The sequence below is a fragment of the Bubalus kerabau genome, chromosome X (assembly GCF_029407905.1).
Source record: "Bubalus kerabau isolate K-KA32 ecotype Philippines breed swamp buffalo chromosome X, PCC_UOA_SB_1v2, whole genome shotgun sequence".
Taxonomy (NCBI): domain Eukaryota; kingdom Metazoa; phylum Chordata; class Mammalia; order Artiodactyla; family Bovidae; genus Bubalus; species Bubalus kerabau.
The window spans coordinates 73,449,190-73,477,147 of record NC_073647.1 but is presented as its reverse complement, the minus strand read 5'-3'; the positions used below and the strand labels follow the sequence as shown (position 1 = coordinate 73,477,147).

Here is a 27,958-nt window from a genome sequence, read left to right as displayed (position 1 = left end):
AATACTCTTTATATTGTTCAGACAATAGATGTTTGTTATCAGTAAGCCAAACAGAACTTATTTTGCAGGGTATAAAAATGACATGCAAATATTATATTTCACATATACAATATAAGCCTATTTCAAATATTAATGGTTTTAAACTAAAAAAATCCAATTTTTCTTCCATACAACTCATTTTGTTTAAAAAGTGCTTCTTTTATACAAATGGAGGTGAATAAGATGTATTACTAAATATAACTACATCATTGCATTAAATGAACCTGTTTTACCTACTTAGTAAGCATGATGGGGTCTGCAGCGGTCAAACTCATTTATGAGTTCAAAGCTTCAGATTTGGCATAGATGGAAATGTTAGGCTGAATGAACCTGTCTTTACTTGATTTACCTTAATATTTCCTGCCTAGTACATAATACATAATACACAAACCTTTTACGATAAACCTTGTTTTATACAACACATGATTCTGAAATGTATGCAAAGTACACTTTTAGAAATTGAGTTATGTTAAACCTATTAGGAGAGTTTACTATTTCAATAATTCAAGTAGTGAGTCCTTTTGTTTTGTTGAATTATATGAAATTGCTGATATTTCAGCATTGTTTATTTACATAAATGCCAATTTCATGTGATTCAGTGTAATAAAAAGTGAATACTCATTCTTTTACCTTAAAACAAAGTACATCTATATATAAATAACCTATCTGTTTATATACATTTAGGCTAACATGCAATTTTTTGGAGAGTGGGGGTGAGGGAGGGAATTGCCTAGTCGGCACTTTGCATAGATGGATAAATTCAAATTATGCCCGTTGACTGCTCTAGCTGCCTCTTTGAGCAGTAATATATGTTAATTAATACATTGGGGGATATAATAAAAATGAATATAAATGGAAAAGTTGTTTTCTTTACAGACGGTTTGCTATGATGAAAACATTCAGTTTGTTTTTCCAAAGACTAAATACCAGGTATGTCACCATAATGACACATCTGCATACATACATCTCCATTTATGTTATCACTGGAAATTGTGAGGGGTTATGCTGCTATTTTAGTGCAATCCATGCCATGTACTTTGGTTAATGCTCATTGAAGATCTGGATCCCATGGGGTGGTTGTGATAAAAGAGGTTGATTGTTTTCCAGGTGAGTAACCTAGTCATAAATTAGGAATCTTCATCCAAGTCAGTGATTAAGGAGCAGTTTTAAACTCCTGAAATCTGGGTTGGGGAGATCAGATGGGCAGGGACTAGATTTGCAGTTTGTCTCTTCACCAGATTCAGCAACAAGGCATTGGGTATCTTGCTATTCACTGCTGTTGAAAATGTAATCAGTTCCTTCATTTATCCAATCACTGACTTCTTAACTGTAAAGTGCATTCAAATACTGTGAGCACAAAAGGCAGAGCCTGGAATGAGGAGAGATGTGTGTCCTTAAAAAGTTCTGGGGTATATTGGCATCCTTTGATGAAGTCCATGTATGGCTGCCAAAAACTATCATTTTAAAGGGTACATAGGGTCTGGGTGTGACTAAAGACAATTTAAACCCCCAAATGAAATAATATGAATCACTTTGCAATTTGGAAATGACAATGCCAAAAGGGGAAGCGCATGCCCTATCTGATTCTTAGCCTACCTGCTCATCTCTTCCAAATGGTACAGAATGCAGCTGCCATCTCTTATGGTGCGCTATTGTAACAGGTGTGCCAGAGGCAGGCTTGCTGCTAAGTTTAGCTCTGCATGTGGGGATTTCATACTTTGTAGCCCCTTGGAGAGGGGAGTATTGGCAAATGACTGTGTATAAAAGTAGAAAGCACTTGGGAATTTCACCATCATGCTAGATTTAGATCAAAGTAAAGGAGCCAATCTAAATTGGTAACAAACTCAAGAGCATGTCTGGTAGAGGTGCCATTAACCTAACATCCATTCCACTTCTCTCTCACTGTCACAATTCCCAAGTGAGCACCTGGTGGAAATTTGATGACCATATTTTAGGTGTAAGCGAGAACTGATTTTTTTGAAAGCAGGTAGAAATTAACATGCGTATTTTAGTTCTTTGGCGGCAAGAGTATGACCAGCCTTCTAATTTCTAATTTGTAATAAGTAAATTATTAAAAAATCAAATTGTCTCCCACTACTGGCACACTAGGGCTGTTTATGAGAATGCAATTTTTCAAAATATATTTATTTTATAGGTAATAAGTGTAACACTTCATCTTTTGGCAGGGATCAGGAAAGGAGGAACATTTTCTGGGAAAGACAAATGTGACATTTGAGGACACTGATCTCAATAAAGATTTGTTGGAGGGTATTATTTAGTCTTTTGTCTCTGTTTTTCTTACACTCAGATCTAAGAGGAGTCCAGTGATGACTGAATAGCTCTCAGATCATTTTTCAGAAAGAAAAACCTGATACCCCAGGCTTGAGTGTTTTGTCCAAAGCCACAATCATTCAACAACAGAATACCAAGACTATTTCATTTCTGCTTTAAAGCACAGTTGAGTCTTCTTTGCCAAGGCCATCTTTAAACAAAGCTTAAATTTGAGTGCAACTCAATCATGGAGTGTGATGGGGAAGGAGAAAAGGGCAAAGAAGGTGCACATATCATATAATGTTCATTATCATAAGCATATTTTGACTTAATTTTCCCTTGGTTTGAGGGAAGCTCATTGTTCCAGATTTTTGTAATATATCTACCACTATCTGAGTTTTTAAAAGTCCAGTAATAGTAATAACACAGATATAAAATGCACATTTTCCCTCTCTAGATGAGTTTGTTCACTAGAAACTTACTTTTGCAAAATTGCTTTTAAAATTGAAACAGTGTCTTTAAAGACTCTGCTTTCATTTGGGACAAACCTGATGGCCATAGTTGATAAAATCACTGCTCTTTTGGGAAAGGGTTTGTGGTCCCTTCCATTAACCTCCAACATGAGTCAAGTTCATGTAACCAGAGGTGATTCTTTTGGGCCTAACTGCTAAGTTAAAACTTGTTCCTTTCTTGGGGTAACCTTTTTGAACAATCAATCCTTTCAAAGGCAAATTTTCCTTTTTCTTGGAGTTTCCAGGGTTGTGTTTGTTTGTTTTTTAAACAACAGCTGCATATGAATTTCTGTGATCTGAGGGTTGCTCAAGGCCCAGCCTCTCTTTGGCTACCATGGAAACCTACCTTCCCAAGCAGCTGCCATTTCCTATATTCCTGGCAAGGAAGGAGTCAGACCTCTTAGATATCCCATAAGCAGAGTCAAGATAAAGAATAACACAAGGAAAGGAGGAACAACTTGTTAAGTGAACAACTTGTTGATTCCTTACACAGGAAGCTACATGTAATGAAGTCAGCTTTCCTGGACATCAACATACAAGGGTTCACTGAGATCCAGTAAAGCTCACTTTCATCCTGGCTTTAAGGAGTAGGAATCCGACTCTGCATCTCTACGTCTGTGAATTGAGGAACACTTTCTGTGCTCTCGGAGGTGATGGGTGAGATGACATGTTTGAGTCGAAGGAGCATCGTGAAGAGCAGGATGAGGAGAATGGCCAAGAGGCTCAGGAATAAGCCCACATACATATACAGGTTGGAATACTTATCTGAAGTAGTGTCAACCTCTGTTGCCAGGGTGGGAAAATGGGCCCGTCCAGTGAGATTTCCATGGTACTTGAAATGCACCTCCGTCATCACTCAAGACTTGAGTTAGTACCTATTTCTAGTTGATTTCTATTGCCCTTGAGGCATTCCACAGTCACTTAGACTGTCTCTGAATATGCTGGAGGTGTTCTAACAATCTCATACACAATCAAAGCAATCACAACCAGAGCCAAGTCAATATTGCATAAGCAAGAAAATGATATTCTAATTTGGCAGTTGCCACACTATCTCTATTTTCCAGCACAGCATCCCTCTCCCAAATAGTTTTTTTTATCAGAACTTCTTAACCACTTTCTTAAAATACAAATAAAATATTTTATTTTCCACAGTCCTACTCCTATACTGATTAAAATAAATATGGCAAAACTGCTTTATAATACTGGAATGAGAACAAGCATGTCTGAGTATTAAATCAGACTTTTTCTATCTTTTGGTGGAGGGAGAAAGCATTCTATTTTATCTATGGCTTATCTAATGTGTGCATTAATTATGTGAATTTAATTGGATTCTTCTGTGGGGAGATTTTCTAAAAGCTTTTGTATATTTCCAGCTCAGCATATCTGAGTTTTTGCCCTTCTTGTCTTTCTGAATCCCCCATAAGGATGGAGCTTGTAAGGTGTCTTCCCGACTGCCACAGCTTGAGGGTTGGAAGTCTAGAGAATGTAACTTGTCTACAGTTTTGTTGACATCCCTCACTGTAGGCTGGAGGGAAAGTGTTGTCAGACCTGGTAATTCTCAGATGGAGGAGGGCTCAGAGATGCTGACAGCAGTAGGTCTAGGCTCAGAAGATGTGATTCTTCAAACTCCTCAACAGATTTATTTTCCTGAAAATCAAAAACAAAAATAAAAGATTTGGGTATCTAAGAAAGAGAGATGGTGATTTCTTCTGAAATAAAAATTAACTGATATATTGCAAAATGGTTTTAGATGGGAAATTTTGTTTTAAAATGGTATCCTGAGTTTTTATCATTTTGAATGCTTTTTTTTCTAAGTGGTATACCTGTTACAAGGTTAAAGATGGTAACAATAACCCTGTGTACGAGACAGCAAAAGAGACACTGATGTATAGAACAGTCTTATGGACTCTGTGGGAGAGGGAGAGGGTGGGAAGATTTGGGAGAATGGCATTGAAACATGTAAAATATCATGTATGAAACGAGTTGCCAGTCCAGGTTCGATGCACGATACTGGATGCTTGGGGCTGGTGCACTGGGACGACCCAGAGGGATGGAATGGGGAGGGAGGAGGGAGGAGGGTTCAGGATGGGGAACACATGTATACCTGTGGCGGATTCATTTTGATATTTGGCAAAACTAATACAATTATGTAAAGTTTAAAAATAAAATAAAATAAAAAAGAAAAATTACAGTCAGAGGACAGCAGCTAATAACTTGGCTAGAGTAGGACAGTGTTTTCTAAACTAACTGGTCATAAAATTCTGAAGTACTTATTAAAATATAGACCCTGGGTCCCAATCTAGACTTTCTGAATCATAATCTCCACAGTTGGGCCTGCTCACCACTCTAGAGAATCAGATTTTATTGGTCTTAGGTGGGGTCCAAGCACTGGTATTGTTAAAAAGTTCCCCAAATGGCTCTAAACTACAGCCAGGACTGAAAACCACTGCTCTAGTTTAACCGAGAAAGCCTAGCACTGAAATGAAGATCTAAATCTAAGGATTTGTTTTTCAAACCCCAGGTCCCAGTGCCATGGGTCACTTTAACAAATTATGGAATTTTTAGGAATGCAGGCTTCCTCCAATTTTGTTTATGTGTTCTCTGTCTCTCATTTAGGACTGTGGGGTAAGAATACACCCCCGCCCCCCAGTATTTGTAGATCAGAAGTAATTGAAAGGGTGTGTTTGTTCTGAGCAAGTAACTTCATCTTTCATTAATGGTAAAGATGGACTGTTGTCTTTATTGGCAAAAACATTCCAGTGTGTAAATAGGGTCAACTATTTGCTGTTGAAGGCGTCCAAAATAATTTAGCTTGTTTTTCCCAACATGAATTTTGAATATAGGTGACTAAAAAGAAAAATACAAAACATAAACTACCATCACCCGTTAAGCTTCCATGTGCAATAGTGGCAGAGAGCTGACAAGGTAGCCCAGTTCTGTCACTTGTTAACATGCCCAAGGAGCGTTAATAGAAATAGCTCCAACAATCACATTACTCTTCCTATAATCTTGATTTTTCCCTCATCCTAGGAGCACTTCACCTTAAAGTTTATATTTACTAGCTCATGGTACTGTACTTTCTGTAATCTGCATGATTCTTAGCCTACATACCTATGGCCTCTAGCACCTGTGCAGAACCACCTGGTTCACAGAAACAAGAGCAAAGGGACAGGGTATCTTTCTACTGTCTTTGGAGCTATAGGCTAGGAAACAGTTTTTGCAATACTTAAAGGTACATATATTTTGATTTCTGATTCACTAACAAGTGGAAAAGGTAATTACATAGGTATCCTTTTGTTCCCTAAAAACACCAGCCCCAAAGGCAGTGGTTCATCTGAGTAGCTTGTTACAAATGCAGACTTCAAGGTCTGTTCTTGGGAGCTCTTTCTCCCCAGACCACTGGATTCTCGACCTTTCTTATTCTCCTAAATTCAGTTTTTCTCAAGAATGTGATGCATGAACCTCCTACGTTACTTAAAATGTAGACTCCTAGGCCCTTCACCAGGCCTTTTGAGTTCTAATATTTTGGATCAAGGCCCAGGAATACGTATTCTAAGCACAAGATTTTCAGGTGATCCTTTGCATATCAAGCTTTGAGAGTTAACTATCAGTTTTTCTATCTAGATATCCCAGCTAAAGAACAAAGCTAAACTGTTCTGTTGGTTGTTTAGGAACCCTACTTTTAAAAACTATTTAAAAGAGTGTCACAGAAGGAATTGTGTCCCCAAAAAAGTCACGTTGAAATCCTAACACCCAGTACCTGCAAATGTGACCTTATTTGTAAAAAAAAAAAAAAGGGGGGGGGTCTTTGTAGATGTAGTCAAGTTCAAATGAGGTCATTAGGTTGGCTCTAAATCCAATATGACTGGTGTCCTCATAAGAAGAGAAAGCAGAGGTATACAGGGGGAACACAGAGGCAGAGACTGGAGTGATGCACCTACAAACCAGGGAGGGCCAAGGATTGCCAGTAAACACCAGAAGCCAGAAGAGTCAGGGGAGAATTTTACTCTACAGAGTGCAGAGAAAGCATGGCCCTGTTGATGCCTTGATTTCAGACTTCTAGCCTTCAGACCTAAGAGAATAAATTTCTGTTTTCAGCCACCTAGTTTGTAGTACTTTGTTTATAGCAGCCCTAGGAAACGAACAAATACACAGAGTGATCCCCCTGAGGCCCTAGGATTTTGGAACCTTTGGGGCAGTGTTTCTGAAGGAGGTTCCTTCATCAGAATCACCTGGAAGATTTGTCTTACAAATGCAGATTTCTAGGCCTTTCCCCTTGCTCTCTAGATCAGAGTCTCTCTGGATAGGACCCTGAAATCTATATTTGTGACAAGCTACCCATTCAAGGTTTCTAAGTACACTCTGCAAGGAATGGTTTCCAGTCCCTGCTGCCCTTAGGGTCACTTACTAAACTTTTTGAAAATATGTCTATCTGGGGCCTTCCCTCAGAGGTTCTGATGCAGAAGGTTTGTGTGGGGGGAGGCCCAAACAGCTGTAGTACTTAAAGATCCACATGTGGTTTTGATATGCAGCCAGGGCTGAGAAGCACCACTCTACAAATAGAATGGAGCGCCCGAGAGTCAGGACTGTGACAGTCCCCAGCAGCCCACATGGAGGCATACTTTTTTCACCTGGCCTCCAGAACACAAGTAGTAGGAAAATCAACACTCACTGTGAGTGCCGTCCAAGTGGGGAAAGTCTCAATAGTAGTATACTGTCTTTTTAGTCTCCCATGGACCTCCAAGTACACATATTTGGATAAGTCAGACTCCCTGGTTAGGCACACTGTCGTCATGGGTGCCTCCAAGTTCTCTTTATTTGTTTACTTAGTAACACCCATGAACAAACACCTGTGAACAAGAACCTACTGACTGTAAGATTGAGAATAATAATTTACATGATGCCTACCTATGCTCCTCCCTATCAAATTCAATATTCTGAATTTTGTTAATCATTACCTTGCTTTTATTTACACATACACCCCATGTCTAAACACTATGTTTTTTATTTTTGTTTTTAACTTTATAAAAAAAAGTGTCAAGCTATATGTCTTCTTTGTTTTGTGCTTTTTACTCTACATTGCATCACTATATGATTTATTTATAACTATTCTTATAGGATGAAAAAGGAATAAATATTTGGTAGTCCACATATTACCTTTTAACTTTATTCCATTCTCCTTAGCTTGGCATTCAAGGCTGTCCATGCCCTGGTCCTGGCTGACTTTAATTCCTTCCACTACCCTACTTTCTAATCAAGCTGTAATGCTCACTGACACCTATTTCCTTGCCTTCATGTTTTTGTTTGATCTGTTCCTTCTATCTTTGTATATATCTGCTTAGGGAAATGGTACAATTCTTCATAGTTCAGCTTATGAAACTGACCTTGATTTCTTATCAAATCCTAATTTCCACAGGCTCTCCATCCCTCCTAGAGAAGTTACATTCACCTAATATTGTAAGTATCTATTTTCTGTGTTTTTTCTCAAGTTGTAATTTATAAACTCCTTGATGATCTTTTTCAATCTTACATTCACTTCCCATGTGGCTCAGTGGCAAAAGAATCCGCCTGCCAATGCAGGAGACACAGGTTCAATCCCTGGGTCAGAAAGGTCCCCCAGAGGAGAAAATAGCAACCCACTCCAGTATTCTTGCCTGGAAAATTCAATGGACAGAGGAGCCTGGCAGGCTGCAGTCCATGGGGTCATAAAGAGTCAGACTTGGCTGAGCATACATGCATGCACGTGGTCCCTTATGTAACCATGCTTACAATAGCTGCTCAATAATTACTGAATAAATGCATGGATATGACTGAAGAAATGCACTTAACACTGAAAATCTGGAGAGAAGCACGGTGTTATCTGTTTCAATACATAATGAAGGTTGGGGAAGTGCCTGAAACTCCCTTTTTATTTCCCTCCCCAACTCTTCTATCTCTTACTGTGCAAAGAAGACTTAAATTTCTGAGTATAACCTAGAATTAAGGAATAATCATTTTGGGGGAGTTCCCTGGCAGTCTAGTGGTTAGGACTTGGCACTTTCACTGCTGTGGAGCTGGGTTCAATCCCTGGACAGGGAACTAAGATCCTGCAAGCTGTGTGCCACAACCAAGAAAAAAAAAAAGGAATAACCACTTTGTTAGAAACTTTGCTCTTGAATTATTTCAGTTCCATGATTTTAGAGGAAAACTACATGGAGTGGGTTTATGGCCTGTAGTTTTAGACAGTTCAGTTGTGTCTATAGATGCTTTTCATTAACAATTAATAATACTGCCTTTAAGACAATCAACCCTGAATTTTCCTTAAATCTAACTATTTATGAAATATTTATTAGAATTCTATGAAGCTTGAAGAATCTGTAGATAACAATACTCTCATATACAGTTTGTCAACTTCTTTAAACATTTCATTTGAGGGTTTTGAAAACTAACCATATATTTCTTAAAACCTCTGTGTCTGCAGAACACCAAACATCCTGTTCAATTCAGAGAGGTCTATCAGTTCAATTCCTTAAATCTGAAGGATTTTGAAATGAGTAGATGAAAAGTTAGATATGGGTGAAGGGGATCCTCTTTCTTAATCTGTTCCTATATCTGTGACAACTTCTCATAAAAGCTTTCCAAACAGGATCACCATAGCTCTCTTAGCTAACTATTGATGAGTTGCACAGACAATGTGATTACTCTATTAAAAGGTATGGACCATTTGGAAAGAAAAACAACCATGCAATTTCAAAAGAAGCCAAAATTCTATTAATTCTAAAAAATCTGGTTATTTTGGAAAGACCTTTGTAAGATTACAGTATCCTACATTTTTTTCTGGAAAGATAATGAAATGAAAATCAGTCTCTAGTCTTTGTAAAAGTAATGGAAAGCTGATGAGGGATAAGGAGAGTGAGGAATAGGAAAATGGGAAAGGCATTAGGAAAAGAAGGGAGATGGAGGAAAGGGGGGAAGAAAGAAGGAAAAATGTGAGAAGGTGTGGGAAGTGCTGATAAGAGGTGGGAGAAAATGAGTGGTTAAGAGGCACAGATGAAGATAGGGTAGGAGGAAAACATTGGAAAAGAGAGGAAGGAAGGAAAGTGGGAGGGGAGATTGGGGGAAGGGAAAATGGAAAGAGATTAACTTAATAACTGGCCAATGTCCAACATTAGCCTGGACATCTGGTTTACTTCTAATGTAAATCAAAACACCTACAAGCAATGTGAATGTACCTCTGATTTTCTGATTGTATGTTTTGTCATTAACTTGGTACATAAAATTCTTGGCAAAAAAAAAAAAAAAATCATGATTTTGGTATGAACACTGAAATGCCAAGTCTCCGATTATGTTCAACATCAGCACACAAAAGCAAACCTCACAAAAGCAAAATAACATACATACCCAGACCATGAATTTTGCTCCTTAAAACGAGAAGGGAATGTGAAGCTTTGCCCATCCATCAACATGGAGAGGAATTCCTAGGGTGAAACTTATTTCTAATAAGAGAAACAAAGTTCTGTATATATTCAGACTGACACATTCAGCAAACCTTTGAGTGCAAACCAAGTACCAGGCCCCCTATGAAGTGCTGGGGATATAGAGATGTGTAACCTCATCCCTGTTTTGGTCCTCAAGGAGCTCCCCATAGTTCCTTTTGCTTTTCTTTAATGTGATAAAGTTCTGAAATAATTGGCAATTCTATATTTTTCCAAATGACACCTGCTTATAGAATTTCAGAGCTGAAATCTCACCACATAGCTAAGGAAAATGATCAGTGAAACAACTCAGAAGGGAGTTTTGGCTCTTGCAATAGCTTTCAGGAATTAACGCATTCTGTTCGCATTTACCTGCCTGGTGTCGGGGAGAAAAACTAAGGGGGTGGGAACTGTTAGAGAATCTGGTTCCACAGGAGCCTGTGAAAAAACAATTCCAGCCACAAGCGCTTCTTCAATCGCTGAAGCCATTAAGTAATAAGCGTTTCAAGAGAGAGCTGCTGTTATCTTCCGAGGCAGACAGTGCCGGTTTGTCACACCTGCCGATAAATAACCGCATTTTCACCATAAATAACATCATCATATTTCCAAGTCTCTCTTACCTCTCTCGTGGCTCATGGGATGAATGGGGCTGGCCTTTTAAGGATCCCTTTTGAAGCTTACACCGACGGGCAAGTTGTTCAGGAACATCTCTGGAATATCTGTAAAATAGAAAGAAAGCCTTGTTTTGCCAGAGAAACAGGACTATGTTCATGCAAAACACGCTTTCTCTTTCATCCTCCTGAAGAGTCAGATCTTCCCAGTGCAAAAGAGAAAAGCACCCTCTATTAGTGACTTAAAACGCCGGTTGCCACTTACAGCTTCAGAGCGCAGTTTCAGATGCCTGCTCCTTGTAAACCCCGAACAGCCAAGAGAATTGTCCCTTTGGATGTGTATATACCATCCGGAACACTTGAATGGAAGCAGCCTGAATAGTTAAGTCCCCAGTTCCTCTTTTGCAGGCAACAGTTTGGAGAGTGCGGGAAAGGTAGTGAATCAGCTCTGCTTTGCCTTAGCGGCTGGGAGCCTCAGAGGGAGGAGATAAGAGAAGCTCAGAAGCAAAGTTTGACTAAGCCTTCCACTTTAACCCCTTCGAGGTTTCTTCATGAATCTGTAGAATTAGCGAAGACTCCCTGTTTTTGTAAAAGCCTCTTCATAGGACATTTAAGGAAATCAAATCTCCTGCTCAATTCAAGACTTTTTTCATCTTAGGTTTTATAGTAATTAATATAGGTGTAGAATTGAAACCAAACATGCCAGGATGTAGTGATATTTAAATAATTCCATCTTTATAAACAGTATGCGTGCATATATATTTCCCCAGGTTTGGGAAACTTTTTTTTTTTTTTTTTAGGCACCAACTGAATTCTTTTATTTTGAAGTTTTTGTGGAGATTTAACATCAGTCTTGGAATCTAGATCTGAGTTTCTAATGGGGGGGGGGTCTAAGCTTTAAGTAGAATATCTTTAAATAAGGCATATTTATCCTGGGTATATGTGCCATTATAAGTGATTCATCCAACTGTAGTTTAAGTGCCATTACTGTGTTTTATATGGGACTTCCCAGGTGGCACTAGTGATAAAGAAACAGCCTGCCAATGCAGGAGACATAAGAGATATGGGTTCGATCCCTGGGTTGGGAAGCTCCCTTGGAGGGGGGCATGGCAACCCACTCCAGTAATGTTGCCTCAAGAATCCCATAGACAGAGAAGCCTAGCAGGCTACAGTCGATAGGGTTGCACAGAGTAAGACACGACTGAAGCCATTTAGCACGCATGCACATGTTTTATATATTGTGGCAAGAGGAAGGAGATTAACATTTCTTGAGTGCTTACTCCATGTCAAGCATTTAATGTAGAGAATTTCATTTAATCCTTGCAACAACTCTGTGGTTTGGATATTATTATTCTCCTTTTACAAATAAGAAAACCAAGGCTTAGAGATGAAGTATATCACATAGTTTAATAAGCCTGGAGCCAGTATTTGAAAACAAGGAGCGCTATCCCAAAGTCTCTGCTCTTTTCTCTGTAGCAGTAGTTCTGAACCTTTGGTGGGTGTTCGACTGCTTTGAGAACTTAATTAAAGCTATGGATTGTCCACTTTCTTAGAAATAGGCCTATAATTTCTGTGCTCCATGGCCTCCAGGTTAAGAACAGCTGAATGTCCTCATGTCACTTTTCTAATATTATAGCAATATTAGTGCCTTGTTCATCCAAACACTCATGGTCATCAACAATTTTTATTATGGAATTAACAATAATAATAGTATATAATAATAATGGGGACTTCCTTGGTGGCTCAGACAGTAAAGAATCTGCCTGCAATGCAGGAGACCCAGGTTTGATCCCCAGGTCTGGAAGATCCCCTGGTGAAGGGAATAGCTACCCTCTCCAGTATTCTTCCCTGAAAAATTCCATGGACATAAGAGTCTGGCAGGTTACAGTCCATGGGGTTGCAAAGAGATGGACAAGACTGAGCAACTAACACTTTCAATTTCATAATAATAATAGCATATAATGTATAATACCAATTTTTAAGAAATTATTGCAGTGCTTTTTCCTTTTCCCCAAATTCTCTTTAACAAGTCTTGCATCTTTTATCTTTTCATTTCCCTCATTCTAGCACTTACAATGGGTTAAGACTCCTTGAAATCACCAGCATAGTCTAATACCTTGTGGAGTAGGAAAACTGGAATATGGAAAACTGGAGTAGTATGCTCAAGATTCATGAAACTACAGAGTAAACACGAGGCATTTTTCGAGAGGATCAATTTTACTTGAAATTTCAGATAGGAAGAACAAAGGCAATTTGAGTGATAATTTTCAAGATAGTTTATATAACGATGAAACTATATTGTGGAATAAAATCCAAATGTTGTATACACTTTTTTTTACCAAGCATGAGACTTCAGAGAAATATTGCACTTGCAGTGGTGCTTCACTGGGCTAGCCAGACTTCTCCAGGGATACACGTTCATTCTGTTCTGCCATTTGGAATAATTTGGTGAACAAGTTTGAAGATCATGTTGTAATGAAATGACGATGGATTTTGAAGTCAGATAGACCTAGGTTTCAGCCTCACCTTTAATCTATATTTTCTGGGTTACCTTGAGATAGTCAATTAATTTCTTAGTTTTATTATTTTAAAGGAAGGGAAAAACTCTCTTCATGAGTATTAGAAGAGAAAACATCTCTAAAACTACATGGTAGATGCTCAATAAAGAATGAAGTTACTTGAATATAACTGGAGATCATTAGAGATAGTCTAATGTTTCCTACCTAATTAGGAAAAAAAAAAGGCTTAGGTAACATGATATTAAAATTTAAATTTCCAGAAAGACATAGATGGCCTACAATAGATGGGAAATTCCAAAGCCAGATCATGATATATAGAATTTACAAAGGAAATGTTTCAGAACAGAGTCCAAGAAATTAAAAGAAGTCTCATTGTGGAGGAGAGTGGGGGGAAAACTTGTGAAAACACGTCTCTGAAGAGATCTGTTGGCAGGCTAAGACTCCACTCCACCTTCTACAGGAATGCTGGAATGGTGGAGATATTACCTCCTTCACCTCAACAGTAAGGAGAGGGATTTCTCCAGACCACTCAGAGAGCTTGACATATGTTCTCTGCAGTACAGGCCGAGAATTGGAGCTGCATATTCCGAGAAAGCAAACATGGTCATTGGCAGGAGGATAGGGTTGACTGTGTTGGGACTGGCCAGCATTCCAAGAATTTATCAGGCAAGGGATGTTTGAGGATTTCCTGGGAATCAATCAAAAGGGTGCCATGCTAGAGATAGGGAGAACAAATGTGGGGTCACACTGGACACAATCTATTAGAACCACCTAGATGTAGAGAACCCAGCAAAAGGAAAAAAAAAAAAAAGGCTGGAGATAACTGTTGGATTCCTAGGGGTGGAGGGAAGAGCTGTAAACTACCAACCTGGATATAAATTATAAACCCAGGTCTCCCAAATAGTATCGCTGAGTGATTCTCAGTCATGAGGACATTTGAAGAACCCAAAGAAGATCCAGAGACCTAGAGAGTAGGAAGCCATTTCTACTACCAAAGAAGAAATGACCAATCCCTTTACCTCTTGTCCTTCTTCCTGCTTCTACCTTGGTGAGGGTCCAAATCAGAGCTGGCAAGTGGGGAGAGAAAGAAGAAAAGCTATCATCCCCCTCTTCACCAAAGGCAGATGGCCAACACCTATAGGCCTCAGTGTGGGGTGGGAGGGCAGACCTTATTTCTTAGTAAAACTTGAAGAATTTGATTAATATCTTAGACTGAATATGTCCTGATTACTGAATCAAGACTGTGTTTTGTGATTTCGAGTGATTTTAGGACTGTTTATTCTTGAAGGAATGAACAGAAAAGTCATAGGCCTTGTCCAAGTTTCCATCAAAGGTCAGAGAAATTTTATACCAAAGGAGTATATTTTATTGGACATTGGGAGACAAAATAAAGTTGTGTTTTGATTCTATCATTAATTATGCTTTAAAAAATGCTGGTTATAAACATTAATTCATTCCTTCATTCAGTGAATATCTGAATGCCTATGTGTGAGGCATTGTGCTAAGAACAGGACATACTATGAAATGAAAAATAGTCCTTACCCTCAAATTGTTTATGATCTATGGCAGGGGTCAGCAAATGCTGAACTTTTTCCATAAAGGGCCAGATAGTAAATATTTTAGGTTTTGAGGGACACTTAAGATCTCTATTGCATATTCTTCTTTTTTTAAAAATCAATTCTATAAAAATGCAGAACCATTCTTGGGAGCTAAAAAGAGGTCACAGGTCAGATTTAGCCCACAGGCCCTTGTTTGCTGGCTCCTAATGTGTGGAAGAAACAAATTTTTTAAAACCACCAATTATCATACATTTCTTATGTTTGAAGTTGTATTTAGGATCCTTGGGGAGGAGATACAGGAGAGCATTACCTAACTCTAGAGAATTGCGACTTCCTGGAAGTGGCAATATGGATTAGAGATCTGAAGGATGAGTAAGAATTGGTCAGGATTAGAGAAGGTGAGTGTTATTCAAGGCAGAGGGTGTTGCCTATCCAGAGGCACCAAAGCTTGACAGAGCTTAGTTCACTTTAGAAACTACAGAAGGGAAAACTGAATTTTACAGAGGTTAAATACTTTGTTCAATATCACACAACTAGTAAGTGATGGAGCTTAAAATCTTAACCCAGGTGTGCCTGAGTCTAAACCTATGCTCCTAACCACTGTATCATACTTCTGCCCTGGTACTAAAGCTGTTTCTATCTAAGATCCACTTCTTACTTTCTGCAAATCAGCAGCTCTTTCTGGCTCACTTCTGATTCCCCTGGGGGTAAAAATGTCAAAGTTCTAGAAGGGCTTGCAAGACCTTAAAAATAAGAAAGTGAATCGATAATGTTGGATTGTCATGATTAGAATTATAATTCTCCCTTTTAAAAATAACCCTTTAACCCAGTAAAACCTAGCTCAAGCTACTAAAATTCAGAGCTTGCTTATTTCTTTTTTTACAAGAAGGATTCCCCCCACCCCCAGCCTCAGCAGCCTCGGTAGCTAAGCTCTAGCACTATGATAATGTAATTTCTTACCTTATTCTTTTTTTTTTTTTTTTTTAATTTTTTTAACCGCAAGGCTGCGAGGCGGTCCTCCTCCTTGGCCTCTTCCTGGAGAGGGTAAAAGTCGGTGGCGGTGATTTTGTAGATTTCGGCGTCTGGGATTCTGCCCACGGATGTGCAGCCTGTCACCAGAACCAGGAAGCTCAGGGACGTGCCACCTCCCAGCACCCCGCCTTCAGCTGAGGGATCCACCTGCCACCTGAGCCCAAAGCCGGCTCGGCCCACCAGCCTCTTACCTTCTTGTTATAGATTTATAATGAGATAATAGTACTCTCTGACTTGGATTACATATGGTGATTGGTCCAAGTACTGCTCCTAGTTTCATCACTCATATTGATGACCTTGGCCAAATGAGTTTACTAAGTACAGATTAAATCTGTCAATGTTTTAAATTGATTATTTGGTGGATTTTTATTTTCCCCATGGTTTGGAAAGCTAGGTTAGCCATGTAGCAGCTACCCCTTGGAAACGCTCACCTTAAAGTCTGCCATGCATGTATATTTCACATCATACTCTTATGGTACACCTTAAACATATATATATATATATATATGTGTGTGTGTGTGTGTGTGTGTATATATATATGTATATTTATTTATAAACTTATATGGCTGTTGTTTTTCAGTTGCTAAGTCATGTCCAACTCTTTGTGACCCCATGAACTACAGCACGCCAGGCTTCCCTGTACTCACTGTCTCCCTGACTTTGCTCAAACTCATGTCCTTGGAGTCAGTGATGCCATCCAACCATCTCATCCTTTGTTGACTCCTCCTCTTGCCCTCAATCTTTCCCAGCATCAGGGTCTTTTCCAATGAATTGGCTCCTTGCATCATGGCCAAAGTGTTGGAGCTTCAGCTTCAGCACCAGTCCTTCCAGTGAATATTCAGGGTTGATTTCCTTTAGGATTGACTGGTTTAATCTCCTTGCAGTCCAAGGGACTCTCAAGAGTCCTCTCCAAAACCACAGTTTGAAAGAAACAATTCTTCAGTGCTCAGCCTTCTTTAGGGTCCAGCTCCCACAGCCATACATGACTACTGAAAAAACCAAAGCTTTGACTATACAGACCTTTGTCAGCAAAGTAATATCTCTGCTCTTTAACACACTGTCTAGGTTTGTCATAGCTTTGCTTCCAAGGAGCAAGTGTCTTTTAATTTCATGGCAGCAGTCACCATCTGCATTGATTTTGGAGCCCAAGAAAATAAAATCTGAGACTGTTTCCAGTTTTCCCCCATCTATTTGCCATGAAGTGATAGGAGCAGATGTCATGATCTTTGTTTTTTGAATGATATATTGGTGCTTATACACACACACACACACACACATTGGGGCTTCCCTGGTGGCTCAGATGGTAAAGAATCTGCCTACAATGCAAGAGACCTGAGTTCTATCCCTAGAAGATCCCCTGGAGAAGAAAATTGCTACCCACTCCTGTATTCTTGCCTGGAGAATTCCATGGACAGAAGAGCCTGGCAGGCTACAGTCCATGGAGTCACAAAGAGTCGGACACAACTGAGAGACTAACACACACACACACACACACATGTATTTCACATTGTACACCTTAAACTTCACATGTTATGTATCAGTTTGTTGTTGTTCAGTCGCTAAATCATGTCTAACTCTTTGCAACCTCATGGACTGTAGCACACCGGGCTTCCCCACTGGGCTTCCCTATTATCCCCTGGAGTTTGTTCAAGTGGTGCTGCTATCTATCTCATCCTCTGTTGCTCCCCTTCTCCTGCCCTCAATCTTTCCCAGCATCAGAATTTTTTTCAGTGAGTAGGCTCTTTGCATTGTGGCCAAAGTACTGGAGCATCAGCATCAATCCTTCCAATGAACATTAAGGGCTGATTTCCTTTAGGATTGAATGTTTTGATCTTTTTGCAGTCCAAGAAAAGCCCAAGAAAAGCAAATCTGTCCCTGCTTCCACTTTTTCCCCATCTATTTGCCATGAAGAGATGGGACTGAATGTTATGGTCTTAATTTTTTGAATGTTGAGTTTTACGCCAGCTTTTTTTTTTTTTTTTTTTTAGATATTTGAAATACAACTTTATTCTGATTCTAAACGAAAAAGAATGGGAATGACAGTAACAAACAAGATTCCACCTCTCAATATTGTCATGTGACTATAGCAGTCTTATATTTGAAATGCAAGGAGGAAACAACTGTGTTCCAAAACACCTAAATATCCAGGTCCAAAAAAATGAAGGTTTTTTTTTAAACTGCCACATTCATTCCAAAGCTCATCCATCTCCTTCAGCATCCAAAGATTAAGCACATGTTCTGTTTAGCTATGTAATAAAGTAGCAAACACACTGCACCACTGACATCACAGAACAGTTGCGAATAAAACTGGACTTCTGATGCTGGGCCCCAGCTTCACTTTCTCACAGGTCATCATCTTCATCCGGGAGAGCAGTTGTCTGAGCAACCTGTAAATCGTACTTGTACTGTGCTGCCAAGGCTGGGTCCATGACCACTTTGGCAGGGCAAGAGCAGGCATGGTGACAAACTCCAGGTAATGGTCTCCGATCAGTTTCCTAGCAAGCCAGAGGAAGGGCTTTTCAAAGCTGTAGTTACTTTTGGCAGAAATGTCATAGTACTGAAGATTCTTCTTTCGGCGGAAGACAATTGACTTTGCCTTAACCTTTCTGTCCATAATACACACTTTGTTGCCACACAGCACAATCAGGATGTTCTCACACACTCGTACCAGATCTCTATACCAATTAGACACATTCTTGTAAGCAACCCTCGATGTTACAGCAAACATTATAATGACACACCGAGCTTGTATGTAATAGCCATCTCTCAGTCCACCAAATTTCTCCTGACCAGTTGTATCCCATACATTGAACTTAATCGGTCCTCTGTTGGTATGGAACACAAGAGGATGGACCTCAACACCCAAGGTAGCTACATACTTCTCTAATTCACCAGTCAGATGATGTTTCACAAATGTAGTTTTTCCAGTAACACCTTCACCAACCAAAACAAGTTTGAACTGAACTTGAAGTTCTCCTTGGCCAGTCATTGCGATGTTACTTCCAGAAATGTCTCTGCACTTGTCTGACTGCTAAGCCAGCTTTTTCACTCTCCTTTTTCATTTTCATTAAGAGGCTCTTTAGTTCCTCTTCACTTCCTGCCATGAGAGTGGTATCATCTGCATATCTGAGCTTGTCGATATTTCTCCCAGGAATCTTGATTTCTGCTTGTGATTCATCCGGTCCGGCCTTTCCCCTGATGTATTCTGCATATAAGTTAAATAAGCAGGGTAGCAATATATAGCCTTGTCATACTCCTTTCCCAATTTTGAACCAGTGGTTCCATGTCCAGTTTTAACTGTTATTTCTTGACCCACATACAATTTTCTCAGGAGACAGGTAAGGGGTCTCCCATCACTTTAAGAATTTTCCACAGTTTGTTGTGATTCACATAAAGACTTTAGCATTGTCAATGAAGCAGAAGTAGATGTTTTCCTGGAATTCCCTTACTTTCTCCAAGATCCAACAAATGTTGGCAATTTGGTCTCTGGTTCCTCTGCCTCTTCGAAATCCAAATTGTACATCTAGAAGTTCTTGGTTCACATAACTGTTAAAGACTAGCTTGAAGGATTTTGAGTATTACTTTGCTATCATGTGAAATGAGTACGATTGTACAGTAGTTTGAGCATTCTTTGGTATTGCCTTTCTTTGGAATTGGAGTGAAGACTGACTTTTTCCAGTCCTGTGGCCACTGCTGAGTTTTCCAAATTTGCTGACATATTGAGTGCAGCACTTTAACAGCATCATCTTTTAGGATTTGAAATAGCTCAACTGGAATTCCATCATCTCCATTAGCTTTGTCCTTAGTAATGCTTCCTAAGACCCATTGACCTCACTTTCTAGGATATCTGGCTCTATGTGAGTGACCACACCATTGTGGTTATCCAAGTCATTAAGACCTTTTTTGTATAGTTCTTCTGTATATTCTTAAAACTTCTTAATCTCTTCTGCTTCTGTTTGGTCCTTACCATTTCTGTCCTTTATTGTACCCATCCTTACATGAAATATTCCCTTGATATCTCCAGTTTTCTTGAAGAGATCTCTAGTCTTTCCCATTTTATTAATTTCCTCTATGTCTTTGCATTGTTCACTTAAGAAGGCCTTCTTATATCTCATTGCTATTATTTGGAACTCTGCTTTCAGTTGGGTATATCTTTGCTTTTCTCCCTTGCCTTTCATTTCTCTTCTTTCATCAGTTATTTGTAAAGCCTCCTCAGAAGTCTTCATTATGACCCATTAGCACATCGTGGGTGGCCCTGCATGGCATAGGTTCTTTGAGTTACTCAAGCCCCTTCACCATGCAAAGCCTGTGATATATGAAAGGTATATGTTATTTACATCTTAACAAAGCTGAAAAATAAAATTCTGCTTAAAAAGGGACTATATTGAAGTTCACTGTTCTAGTGTTTCAGTATCCTATAAAATGGGCTTTTATTACTAAATCAACTGAATGTCATCACAGCAATATATATGATACTTCCAGAAGAAATAAAGTAAATAGCAAAGCGAGAGCTCAAACTTAAATCAAAACAGGTTTATAGGGAGATCTCTGGTGGTCCAGTGGTCAAAACTTGGCACTTTCACTGCCAAGGGTCCAGGTTCAATCCCTGGATGGGGGCCTAAGATCCTGCAAGCTGTGCGGCATGGCCAAAAAGAAACAAAACAAAAAACAGATTTATGCAATTCAATAAATTAAAGACAGCAGATTGATTACATACATATATTACCTCTTCATCTCAAGATAGCAAAAGAATGCAAAAGATATAAATTCATGATGTTGAAGAGAATGGAAAAGGAGCCATTAGTGGATGAAACTTGGATAAAAGCTGGGAAGCAGATGGAGGTAGGAACTGACAAAGTAGTATAGAAGAAGCTACAGTTTACAATACTTGCATAGGGGTGATACAGTGAAAGAGAAAGTCACCCTTCTCTGCATAAATGCTACATTTGAAAAAAAAGAATGAGTGAGATGTAAGGCATAAGGGTGGGGGAAGGGATAAATTATTATAGATTTTTTAAATAAGTCATTTTTATAGATTCCTCCATTACCCACTCCCCACCCAGTCTGGTAGACAGAATACCTTGTAGTCGGAAATATCCTCCATGAGCTCCAAAAATTGACGTTATTCTTTAAAGAGATTGAGGGGCCCAAGAGAAAAGGCCTCCACATTTTTTTGCATTTAGAAAATCCAACAACAAAATGACTAGCTCCCTATTCATGTATATGAAGTTCCCAAACACTTTTTTTTACTGTCTAATTCTTCCATGTGAACAAAAGAATCAATGATCACCAAATATTTAAGGAAAACTTTCAACATGAAAGAATGATGTACAGATAGAAAACAAAAATCAAGGGCTCTTGAGAGACAAAAAAGAGAAGAGAGGCAAAACACCCTAATTAGTAAACTCAGAGAGATTCAAGGAAACATTGCATTTATATAACAGGAATAGGATATCTGAAAATAAATAATAAGAGGTCAAACAAAAAAATTAAATTAAAAAATATGATTATTGAGATGTAATTCAAGGGAAGTTGGAAGAGTTGAGGAAATATAAAAGAAATCACAGAAAGACTAAAAGAAGGAAAATGAGATAGAAAATAACATGATATACAGAAGGAAAATTAGGGAGATTCAACATTTGACTAATAGTAATTCAAGAGAGAACAAAGTAGAGAGAATTATCAAAGAAATTTTCAGAGTATATTCTTATGAAATATCAGAGTAAAAAGTATAAAGATATCCTCAAAGCTTCCAGAGAGAAAATAGTAACCTACAAAGAAATGAGAATGATACTGACCTTGGTGTTCTTTATTTGAATTAAAGTCTAGTTGATTTACAATGTCATGTTACTTTCAGGTGTATAGCACAGTGATTCAGTTATGTATATATATTCTTTTTCAGATTCTTTTCCCGTATGGTTGGTTGTTTAGTCACTAAGTCGTGTCCAACTCTTGTGACTCCATGGACTGTAGCCTGCCAGGCCCCTCTGTCCATGGGATTCTCCAGGCAAGAATACTGGTTGCCATTTCCTTCTCCAGGGGATCTTCCTGACCCAGGAATCGAACCAGGGTCTCCTGCATTGCAGGCAGATTCTTTACTGACAGAGCTATGAGGGAAGCCTCTTTTCCCATATAGATTATTACAAAATACTGAGTTTAGTTCCCTGTGCTATACAGTAGGTCCTTATCGGTTATCTACTTTATATATAGTAGTGTGTATATTGTTAACCTCCTAATATTATCCTGTCCCCACCCCTTTCCCTTTTGATAACCATAAGTCTGTTTTCATCTATTTCTGTTTTGTATATACATTCATTTGTATCTTTCTTTTTTTTTTAGATTTCACATATAAGCAACATTATATGATATTTGTTTTTCTCTGTCTCACTTACTTCACTTAGTATGATAATCTCTAGGTCCATCCATGTTCCTGAAAAAGGCATTAATTCATTCTTTTTATGGCTGAGTAATATTCCATTGTAAATGTATACTACATCTTCTTTATTCATTAAAAAAAAATCAATGGACATTTAGATTGCTTCCATGACTTGGCTGTGAACAGTGCTGCAGTGAACACTGGGGTGCATGTATCTTTTAGAATTATAGGAGGTAACTACAAGAAGAAACAGCCAAACAAATAGAGGGGGCTGTCCTGGGGAGGGGTGCACATAAATATGAGATGTGGTGTGGTGGAACAGATATCTGTTGCTTTGCACTGTAAGCCCTCCTTTATTCTATTATGTTTCAACCTTGGGTGTGTATTACTTTGGTAAATACTTTTGAATTATTTAAGAAATTGAGCCATTGGGTTTTTTTTTTTTCCCAGTTTCTTGTCCAATGAAGATGGTCATCATGGATAATGAGATTTAGAGCAGAAAAAATTTCATTATCAAGCATTTGTTGAACACTTATTATTTGCCTAGCACCCTGCCAAGTGATAAGGTGTCTTAAACATTCCACAAGGAACTTGAAACCTAGTTGGGCAGAGCAAACCAGTACTTGAATAATTAGAGAATGAAAATACATAGTAAATTTAGTGTGCTAAATTATGCCCATTAAAAGAATCTGGTGGCAGGAAGATGAAATTAGTTTGGATTGAAATTAGGAAGGGCTTTGGGTAGATCTGGGGTTTATTTCTAGCCATAAATGATGGAAAAGATAGGAATAGGTCTAGAAGGTAAGTGTGTTAGGGAAGGGAAAGGCACTATGAACAATGACCTAACTTTTTATTTACTCATTTTTTATACTTTGCTATGTATTATTAGGTAGAAATTTTTATCCTCTGTAATATCAGTAAAATGCTTTCTCTTTAAATCTCTCTAATATAACAACAGACTGGTTCCAAATTGGGAAAGGAATATGTCAAGGCTGTATATTGTCACCCTGCTTATTTAACTTATATGCAGAGTACATCATGAGAAATGCTGGGCTGGAAGAAGCACAAGTTGGAATCAAGATTGCCTGGAGAAATATCAGTAACCTCAGATATGCAGATGACGCCACCCTTATGGCAGAAAGTGAAGAAGAACTACAGAGCCTCTTGATGAAAGTGAAAAAGGGAGTGAAAAAGTTGGCTTAAAACTCAACATTCAGAAAACGAAGATCAAGACATCTGGTCCCATCACTTCATGGCAAATAGATAGGGAAACAATGAGCACAGTGAGAGACTTTATTTTCTTGGGCTCCAAAATCACTGCAGATGGTGACTGCAGCCATGAAGTTAAAAGACGTTTGCTTGCTCCTTGGAAGAAACGTTACGACCAACCTAGACAGCATATTCAAAAGCAGAGACATTACTTTGCCAACAAAGGTCTGCCTAGTCAAATCTATGGTTTTTCTAGTAGTCATGTATGGATGTGAGAGTTGGACTATAAAGAAAGCTGAGGGCCAAAGAAATTGATGCTTTTGAACTGTGGTGTTGGAGAAGACTCTTAAGAGTCCCTTGGACTGCAAGGAGATCCAACCAGTGCATCCTAAAGGAAATCAGTCCTGAATATTCATCGGAAGGACTGATGCTGAGGCTGAAACTCCAATACTTTGGCCACCTGATGTGAAGAACTGTCTCATTGGAAAAGACCCTGATGCTGAGAAAGATAGAAGGTGGGAGGAGAAGGGGACGACAGAGGATGAGATGGTTGGATGGCATCACCGACTCAATGGACATGAGTTTGAGTAAACTCCAGGAGTTGGTCATGGACAGGGAAACCTGGAGTGCTGCAGTCCATGGGGTCGCAAAGACTCAGACACGACTGAGCGAATGAACTGAATATAACAACTTTCTCTGAGTGGATTATTTTTTTCCTGCTGACAGTGCAGTAAATTTTCTGTCGCTTTGCAGAATGGGAACTGCCATTTACTAAATGAGCTTTTCTCTATTGGTGCCAAGTCTTAATAAAGACAGATGGGTTTCCCCCGTTGTGCTGCTGCTTCTCATCTCAAGCTGATGAATTTGAGACTGAGAGCCTGACCCTGTCATTGTCAAGTAATATAAAAGGCTTCATCCTTATTTATTGCCATACTTTAATTACTATGGGGAAAGTATCGATTAAGAAACAAAGGATTTAAAATCATTTCAACAAAACCAGGATGTCTGAGCAAATTGCAGCCATCTTTTTTTCTTTTCTCTTTTCTCTTTTTTGGTAGCGGAGAGTGAAGGTGGTGTGCTGATAAGTGTTGTCTAGGTTAAATTTAATTAATAGGAACTCACAGCATAATGTTCCATGAAGAATGTACATATTGAAAACCATGTTGTTATAGGGCTATCTATTCAAATATTTAGGTTCAATTCAATTGAAAATTTAGCCGTGTTATTAGACTTTACTGGTCATCCTGGAAGTCCTTTAGAGACCTGGCTGGAATCAGTACATAAGACTTTAGAGTGGTTTCCTGGAACTAGCCCTGAAAATAAATTATATAATATAGCCTATGATTCCCTAAACCCTTTGAGAGAATATGTTTGTTGTCTTTCATGTGTTGTGATATAATGTGGAAACACTAGGAACACTCTCTGCCCTCAGTTCACCCAAAACTATTCACCTCTTTTTTCTACTGTGCCAAATCTAAAATGCCATTCAGTCATTCATTCATTCCTTGGTGGTAGGATTTTGCATTTCTGGAGACCCTCAGCTAAATTGCATCTGATTCCTCAGGTCAGATTTTATGGTTCCAATCAACTTCTAACACTTTAATGTGAAAGAGTTTTCTGATTGTGTGTATGTGTGTGTGTGTGTGCACGTGCACATGTGTAATGATTTCTTTTTCAGGATAAAACTCCTTTTTTAACAAGATTTTACATGTTTATGACTAAAAAAGAAAATCTTAAGCAATATATAAATATATAAAGTGAAAGCCTCTCTCCACCCTTCCCCTAACCTTTACAGAAGTAACCACTGTTTTAACAGAACAGTTTCATTTCTATATCTCTAGACTTTTTCTTCTGCTGCTGCTGCTGCTCCTGCTGCTGCTGCTAAGTCACTTCAGTCGTGTCCGACTCTGCAACCCCATCAACGGCAGCCTACCAGACTCCCCCGTCCCTGGGATTCTCCAGGCAAGACTTTTTCTATGCTTATGCAAATATGTTTGTGTATGTTTGTGTACATGTACACATATAAGGAATAAGGTTACAAATACATTATTCTGCAATTCGTTTTCATTCAACCACATACTATGGACAGCCTTCCATGTCATTATTTACCTGTTCTTTTAATTGTCTTCCCTTTATTCCTTAGTATATTGTTGTTGGTGTTGTTCAGTCACTAAGTTGTGTCTGGCTCTTTGTGACCCCATGGACTGAAGCACACCAGGCTTCTCTGTCCTTCACTATCTCCCAGAGTTTGCTCAAACTCAAGTCCATTGAGTTGGTGATCAGTAGTGATGGACTCCAACTATCTCATTCTCTATCGCCGCCTTCTTTTGCCCTCAATCTTCCCAGCATCAGGGTCTTTTCTAATGAGTTGGCTCTCTGCATCAGGTGTCCAAAGTAGAGTTTTAGCTTCAGCATCAGTCCTTCCAATGATACATAGCTTACATTTAACCAATAACCCATTGATGAATATGGTTTGTTCAAAGTTCTGCTATTATAACGCTACAATAATTGTCCTTATATATACAGATATCCACACAGAAAAGTGAAATTGCTGGATTGAAGATTTTCAAGCTAAAACATTTTATTGATACAGCTAAATGCCTTCTAAAAAGGGGTCACCTATTTACTGTCAAGAAGGAAAAAAAAATTCCTCTACATTTCAAGGTTCTTCTAGCTGGTCTAGGAATTAAATTGACATGAGACAGATCAACAGGAGAAAATTGAACAAAAGTTTAATAACATGTATAGATGGAAGAGACCCAGGAGAACTGAGTAACTTGCCAAAAAGGCTGAAACCCTCACCTTTATACCATTTTCAGCTAAAAACAAAAGAGGATGTTGGGGGTAGTGGTTTAAGACTTCAAGGGGGAGTAAGGCAATTGACATGGAAATTAAAAAGAAAATGTTTGGTAAACAAATGTTTGCTGGGCCTTACAGAAACAATGACCATCGTGTTCTCTTAGCAAAACTCTATTAGCCTTCGCCCTGCTTCATTCTGTACTCCAAGGCCAAATTTGCCTGTTACTCCAGGTATTTCTTGACTTCCTACTTTTGCATTCCAGTCCCCTATAATGAAAAGGACATCTTTTTTGGGTGTTAGTTCTAGAAGGTCTTGCAGGTCTTCATAGAACCGTTCAACTTCAACTTCTTCAGCATTTCTGGTCAGGGCATAGATTTGGATTATAGTGATATTGAATGGTTTGCCTTGAAAACGAGCAGAGATCATTCAGTCATTTTTGAGATTGCATCCAAGTACTGCATTTCAGACTCTCTTGTTGACTATGATAGCTACTCCATCACAGAAACAATGGTCACAAAGAGTCGATTGAACAACAACAACAACAAAAACAATGAGACCCAGATAGGAATTTTAACAGACTTTTCTAAGTTCCTCCCTGTCTAACCCATGTGGTTTTACTGTAGTTATCTATGGTATTAATAATATCTCACTTCTTGGAATTGGCTTTCTCTACATTCTTTACGCAGTTACGAGGAATGTCTAAGGTTCTTCCTGAGTCTTTTGGGCCCTGCTCGTTTTCAGCTTGAAATAATCTACAGCCTGAAGAGCATTTTAGGGTGGCAAGTTTTGTTCCTCTACATTACACTCTCACCAACATTGCATTGACACAATCCTTTTCCACACGGTAGAAATCCTTTTCCAGTGATGGATGGTGATCTAGTCGCTAGGTCGTGTCTGACTCTTGCGACCCCATGGACTATAACCTGCCAGGCTCCTCTGTTAATGGGATTCTCCAGGCAAGAATACTGGAGTGGGTTGCCATTTCCTCTCCAGGGGATCTTCCCTACCTAGGAATGGAACCCCAGTTTCCTGCATTGCAGACAGATTCTTTACTGACTGAGCTATGAGGAAAGCCCCCCAGTGATGCATAGAAGCTAATAACTAATTTTTTTGTTGTTGTTTCTGATTATAAAAGGACTACATTTCATTTGTAGATACAGTTGGAAAACAGAAGAGTATTAAGAAAAAGTTAAAATATTTTGTATTCATATTAATCAATAAAAATCATCATTACCCATTTGGTGTACCATAGTTAATTTTTATTCTTATTTCCTTCTGTATATAGATGACCTTTGGCATGTAAAAGAAAGAAGTCCTGAGACACTGACAACTCCCCAAAGTATTGCATACCTCTATAACATATTTCACTCACAAAACACAATTTTGCAGTGACTGTATCTACTTACTAAAAATTTTTCAAACCAGTTTTATTTATTTTTATATATGTCATATAGTGAATCTGTTCATATCAAAGATCTGCACTATCATGAAACTCAAACAGCTCTAAACTTTATTTATTAAACATTTTTATTTCCTAGCTAAGCATTATCTTACAAGTTTTTACTCCTTCTCTCTG

At 38.7% G+C, this 27,958-nt stretch overlaps 2 protein-coding genes and 1 pseudogene across 2 annotated transcripts in view; 1 reads left to right on the top strand and 2 right to left on the bottom strand.

The window, feature by feature from the left end:
- The window catches only part of DCX (doublecortin), a 399,460-nt gene that overhangs the window by 161,179 nt on the left and 210,323 nt on the right, over window positions 1-27,958 (top strand). The window lies entirely within an intron of this gene.
- SERTM2 (serine rich and transmembrane domain containing 2) lies at window positions 171-11,349 on the bottom strand. The gene is made up of 3 exons (XM_055564928.1): window positions 11,153-11,349; window positions 10,897-10,995; window positions 171-4,469 (listed from the first exon to the last, which is right to left on the bottom strand). Exon 3 carries the CDS (start codon window positions 3,673-3,675, stop codon window positions 3,403-3,405), a length of 273 nt encoding a protein of 90 aa, XP_055420903.1. The 5' UTR covers window positions 3,676-4,469; window positions 10,897-10,995; window positions 11,153-11,349; the 3' UTR covers window positions 171-3,402.
- On the bottom strand, window positions 17,987-18,986 carry LOC129639725 (GTP-binding nuclear protein Ran-like; annotated as a pseudogene).

Excerpts from the sequence above, each read along its gene's own strand:
- SERTM2 (XM_055564928.1), bottom strand. The coding sequence starts at position 3,675 with ATGACGGAGGTGCATTTCAAGTACCATGGAAATCTCACTGGACGGGCC.